The sequence below is a fragment of the Pinus tabuliformis genome, chromosome 1_1 (assembly GCF_031772625.1).
Source record: "Pinus tabuliformis cultivar Carrire ecotype Pingquan chromosome 1_1, CPIR1, whole genome shotgun sequence".
NCBI lineage: Eukaryota > Viridiplantae > Streptophyta > Pinopsida > Pinales > Pinaceae > Pinus > Pinus tabuliformis.
In genome coordinates, this window is record NC_142297.1 from 344,536,504 (window position 1) to 344,542,643 (window position 6,140).

The following is a 6,140-nucleotide window of genomic DNA, read 5'->3' on the forward strand; positions in this document are numbered from 1 at the left end:
TTAATATTTGTATTTTTTTGGGGGACTTATATACAATTTTTTTGGGGTTTTTTAAATAGGATTAGCTTTAACATTTACACGTATATATGGATATAATGAGAGGGATGTTGAGTCAAGAAAATAATTCCCGAGGTAAGCACATTTATCTCATTTTTTGCCTAGTTAATTCCTTGTTTAATTTCATTGTATCAACACAGCTGTTCACTGCTATTGTTATCACGTGGAGTTACCTAGAATGGCTAGCTGATTACTATTTTTCATTACCTTTATGTCTTTTATTTCTTTTTTCAGAAGAAGAAAATTCATAATTTCAAAGGAGAAATTACATGCTGTAGATACCCGAAGGCATATGCTAAAACTGTGGCACTTGTCCACTGTCAAAAAACTAGTAACAGAAAATACCAAGAGGGTGTACAGTACTGGTACTATGACCGTCAAAATAGTGTTCAGAAAAGTATCTCCTGTACATAGAAGATGTCCATATTTACAAGCATTATACTGTTATATACATAGCATAAGTCAAAATGTTCATATTCATAAGACTGTGAAATTAGAGGCTGCTGCCTCCCTGTATTGCCCCATCAATATAAGGCCTATGAAAATATTGGTATGTCCCTGCTGGTGTATGTTCAGCGATCATCCACTCTCCTAGAGGACGATGCGTCGCTTCTTTCGATAGCCGGTCAGCTGTTTCATTTCTTTCCCTGTAGATGTGAGAAACAAATATTCGGTCAAAGAATGTTTTGAAAAAAACAATTTCTTCCAAAATATTCTTCAAAGAGTATGAAGAACAAGTAGCTGTGTTGTTAAACCAATCAGTCACATTCTTTGAATCGCCAAATATTTGCAAATTTCGGCAGTTTTTCTTTATGGCAAAGTATAAAAGATGTCGGAGTGATATCAATTCAGCATGGTTATTTGTTCCCGGTCCCAGACCCATACTAATCTGAAAGTAATGAGTTTCAGATAGGTGGAAATAAATGCCTCCCCCACAGCCATGCTGTTGGGCGGCCCCATCAAAATAGGCCCATGGAATTGTTCTATTAATCTCTTCCTGCCGGATGTTCCTAGGTCTCCCATTGCTGTTGTCATTTGGAAGTTCAACATATGCCACACAGATAAGAGGATGGATAAGGTTCCAGTTGACCAGTCTATCCTAAAAAATAATAGTATTCCTCTTGATCCAAATATGCCAAGAAACTAGAAGTGGGAGGTTCCTAGGTTTGTCTGTAGCCAAGGTACTCCACCAGTGTTCCCAGGCTGAGCTAATATCCTCCCCCTGCCAGTTTATATTCAAATTACGTGTTTGAATGACCTGAGACCAGATGCATCTGGTAGTAGGACAAGAAAGGAAGAGACGATGGGTGGATTCTTCTTCTTGAAGGCACAACACACACCGGGTAGGACCCAAGAAAGCCATTTTTTTAGATATGATCCAGTGGGGATCTTGTTTTCCAATATGTTCCACATCAACAATCTGGTACGTGGAGGGCTTTTAATTTCCATAATGTATCCCACCAGCTTCTTAAGACCTCAGGTTTTCTATCTGAAATGATTTTATCATAGCCCTGTTTCGGTGAATATTGTCCAGTTTTTTAGAGTGCCCATATAAGTTCATCCTCTGCATTCCTTAATCTGACATGTGTTTCTGTAAGTGCCTGTATATAGCTTTGCCAAGATCTACTCCATTCATTTGGGATATGCCAGTGCTGTTCAGTCAACCATGCTTGCGAATGAAATGTAGTATTCTGCTGGTCCCCAATCTGTCCATGAAACTTTATACCTTTGCTATTAAGATGATGTACCAAACCATCTAGTAATTTATGGGAGTTTCCATAGCCCGGCCATGGGTCAATACCAATGCGGACAGATACTCCATTTCCAATTTTCCATAGCAAACCTTCTTTGATAATGGGCATAGAATTGAGTATGGCCCTCCATATCACCGAAATACCCTTCCTGTTCCAAGATGTGTCTCTGATCTAGTCAATGATGGTCGATGGCCATATGTATTTATGATGAATAACCTCCGCCCAAAGGCTATTTTGTTTTAGAAGGAGCCAGCCTTGTTTGGCCGCCAAGGCTTGTGCAAAGGCCAGGAGTAATTTAAGTCCCCATCCTCCCCACTTCTTTGGAGTAGCGATTTTGGTCCATTTTACCCAGGAAAAAGTCTTGCCCTCCTTTTTGCCATTCCAGAGGAATTTGCAGCAAATTTGTTGAATTCTATGGAGGATCCCTCTCGGTATCGAGGAAAGTGACATCCAGTATACCGGGGTGGCTTCAAGGACAGATTTTATGAGGATAAGTCTGCCAGCTCTAGAAAGGAATCTATGACACCAATAGTTGATTCTCTTTTCCACTTTTATGATGAGCCAGGTCCAATTAGCAATCTTGTACCCATCTGGTTTAAGTTTGAAGCCCAGGTATTTGAGTCCCCCCGTCAGATTAGTTTCTTGGAAGGAAAAATTTTGAATGGAAAGTTGCGATTCCTGTAGTGTACAATCTGATAGGGAGATGGAGGATTTTTCTCTGTTTATCTCCATTCCCGTTGCTTAGCAGAATAGGTTTAGAATCTCATTCAGAGTGGTAGTGTCCCAGACACTCCCATTCAAAAATATCAAGATGTCATCTACAAAAAGTAGATGTGTCAGATAGAATTGCTCCATGATTTTTAGACCACTGAGTCCCGAGCTCCTTTTTTATGTCGCTATAAGTCTGCTCAGTCCTTCCATGACTAAAAGGAAAAGAAGTGGTGATAGAGGGCATCCCTACCTAATGCCTCTATCAATATTGAAGGATGAAGTGGGTAATCCATTTACAAGAATAACAAAAGAAACAGTAGAGATGCAACCGATGATCCAGGAGATGAGGATGGGGGGAAAACCCAAGTGAGTGAGGATCATTTTAAGATAAAGCTAATTCACCTTGTCAAAGGCCTTTGACAAATCAATTTTGAGAGAGATGCCCTTAAGGTTCTTGTGTTTTATGGAATGTAAGGCTTCCTCGGTCGTTCCAATGGCATCCTGTATGTGTCGATGGTGGAGGAAAGCAAATTTCTCCTAGGAAATATGAGTAGAAAGGATGGGCTTAATGCGATTTGCAATAATTTTAGAAATGATTTTGTATAGGCAGTTGCAGAGGGATATAGGCCTAAAGTCGTTGAAGGAGGCAGGAGAATCAGTCTTGGGAATCAAGGCTATGAAGGCGAAGTTCATGGGAGGATGTATATGACCTTTGATTCTACTTTCTTCGATGACTGCCAACAGATCCTTCCCCAACAGCTCCAGGAAAGCCAAGTAAAATTCCACTGGCCAACCATCCGGCACCGAACCCTTGTCTTTTTTGAACCACTTTAGAGTTCCTTCCAATTCCTCCATGGTGACCGGTTGGATCAAATCCTCAACTGCATCAGGTTCCACAAACCTTAGAAAATGCCCTGACAGATTAATGATGTCCGGGAGATTGATGTCTATCGGAGTAGTAAATTGTCTTTTAAAATGTGTAATTCCCAATCTGGCTAATTGCTGGTGTGTAGAGGCCCATCCGTCAGGATCACATGGCAATTGCCAGATAGTATTAGTGGCCTTTCTACCATTTGCGAAGTTGTGGAAGAACTTTGTATTGCCATCTCCCGCTTGCAGCCAGATGGCCCTGCTTTTCAACCTCCACTGTTCTTCTTTGTCAAGTAGCAGCTTAATTTTTTGTTTCTCCAGATTGTTCAATTGTACTTTAGTATCCTCCGATAAGAATCCAAGCCCCTATTCATCTGTTAGTTGTGAAATCTGTAATTCAATATCAATGAGATGCTGTTCATCTCTCATTTTCTTCCTCTTTGACCATTCCTCGGTCCTAATCCTGAGAGTTCTGAGTCTCTCACAGAAATCCACCGCCATCCTTTGTTCCCTCAGCGGAGGTTGTGATCTCCAGAATTCATTCACTAGATTGATAAATTCCGGTTCTTGAAGGAAGCCCATAAAGAATTTGAAAGGAGGACGAGGCTTCTTGGTTGGTCCAGTAATTTGAAGAATAATGGGGAGATGATCTGATATACCTCTAGTGCCTACCCATTGTCTGTATAGGGGTAGGTTACGAAGAAGATCTTCATGGATCAAGAATCAGTCCAATCGCCGACCCAAGGCAACTTCCCTCGTCTGCCTGTTATGCCAAGTGGGAACTTTCTTGTTCATGGGAACATCAACTAGCTTGTAGGTGTCCAACAATGTACTCATCTACTCCAAGATAGGATCCATTTGTGCATGATGACCCCAGGATTCCTCCATTCCCAAGGAAAAGTTTAAGTCCCCTCCAATAATGGTGGAATTTGTGATAAGATTGTGTTACATAAAATTAAGCCAAAATGCCATTATGTTCTGGTTAGGGGCATATATGTTGATCACTTTTAGTAGGATTCTGAGTTCCCCCACCAAAATGTCCATTCCTATGAAGCCCCACCCTCCCCAGGATGAAATGATCTTGACAGCTTTAGGATTAATGCCAATTTCTAGGCCACCAGATTTGCCATTTGCATCCAAACCCTGAAAAACCCAACTCGGCAGAATAGATAGAAAGGTTCTTGTAATGATGTCCGAAGAGCCGAGAGTTTCCTGTAGGAAGAGGATGTCACATTTGGTATCCTGTGCCAGCCGTTTGAGAGCTAATCTCTTTTTGGGGTTGGCTAGTCCCCTGCAGTTGTAGGATAGCCAAATCATGAGGAGACAGGGATAGAGGGCTCAATTGCTCTAAGCACCCTTTCAGTGGTGCACTGTCGGCCCCTGGCGATATCCGCCACCACCGACTTGATGGTAGATTTGATCTTGGATGGACGGCCTCTGGTAGGTTTGTGTTTTTTGGACCGTCCAGGGGAAATTCCCAACCCCAAAGGTTTTGGTCAAATCTGAGATCAAAGGTTGTAGGGATGGGATCCCGTCCTTGATAGGGAGGAGGTATGAGTAGGGTGGGTGGAAAGCTCCCTAAGGGAGGTGGGAGTAGTGGAGAAAGTGGGGGGGGAGGGACAATGGAGCATGGAATGGAGGAGATAGAGCCCAGAGCAGAGGAGGGAGGATGCAGAGATGAATGCAGAGCATAAAACATAACATCTGAAAAAAGTGCGGAAGTTATGGGAAAAGACTCATTATCCGGGAGAGAAGATGCTTCCACTGCTGACTTGGAGCGAGTCCGAGGAGGTGAGGTCACAACTTTTCGCCTGATTTTTGTCCTCTTTAAAACTCCTTCCTCCACCTCCGATGGGACCTCTCCTTGTTTCCTATCTCCCTCTCCTTGATTCATATCTCCCTTGTTCTGCTCTACCGAAGGATGATGTTTTGTCCCCTTCGAATTTTCCGAAGTCACTGCAGAGAGTAATGGACAATCTTTGTATAAATGACCCACTTTGTGGCACTGCCTGCAACGAAATGAGACACCTTCATAGTCCAGTAGTTGTTTACGTGAGAAGTGCCTTCAGTGTAAAGTGATTTTCTCTTCCAACCTTGCCCTGGTATCAAGATGTACTAAGATCCTTGCCATAGTCATAATGCCTGTTCTTTCGTAGGAATGATTGTGCTCAAGATAGGTTCCTAGCACATCACCAATACGCTTGAACACCTGTGGTGTCCAAACTTGCATGGGTAAACCAGGCAGTCTCACCCAAATAGGCCCAGCTCCAAGCTGTTCACGCTCTGGATCAAAAAACGGATCCCAACGCTTCAATAGGACTGGCGCTAGCTCAATATGCCAGAATTGCGACAATATCATTTGCGTGTACTCCGCTCTATCTAAGTGTAGAGCGAACCAGCCTCTGGCTAAGACCCTTATTGCAGGAAGTTCCTTCAGGAGGGAACCCCAAATCTCCTCAGTCCATTGACGCAATCTTTCCACGGTATAGGTCCGACCTCGAACACGACCAACCAGTACTTTCCTCGATGTCTCTGTTGCATCCTCCATTTTAACGTCTTCACCAAAAATTAGGTTAATATCCGAGTCTATGGGTCTGAGGCACCGACCCTTTTTCTGTTTGTCCGAGCACCGGCTCGTTGGGTACTCTTTAAGAAGACTTCAACACGGGTCCGAGGTGCTATGCTGGGCCGATTTTGTAGGACGAGCAGACAATAAAGGAGAACTGAAAAAACCCAAACGAATAGGGG

General features: G+C 42.9%; 1 protein-coding gene across 1 annotated transcript; it reads right to left on the reverse strand.

Annotated features, from left to right (window-relative positions):
- Nucleotides 1-5,457: 5,457 nt before the first annotated feature.
- On the reverse strand, nt 5,458-5,940 carry LOC149212996 (uncharacterized). The gene has a single exon (XM_089388886.1). It carries the CDS (start codon nt 5,938-5,940, stop codon nt 5,458-5,460), a length of 483 nt encoding a protein of 160 aa, XP_089245012.1.
- Between the last annotated feature and the right edge of the window lie 200 nt (nt 5,941-6,140).

Excerpts from the sequence above, each read along its gene's own strand:
- LOC149212996 (XM_089388886.1), bottom strand. The coding sequence starts at position 5,940 with ATGGAGGATGCAACAGAGACATCGAGGAAAGTACTGGTTGGTCGTGTT.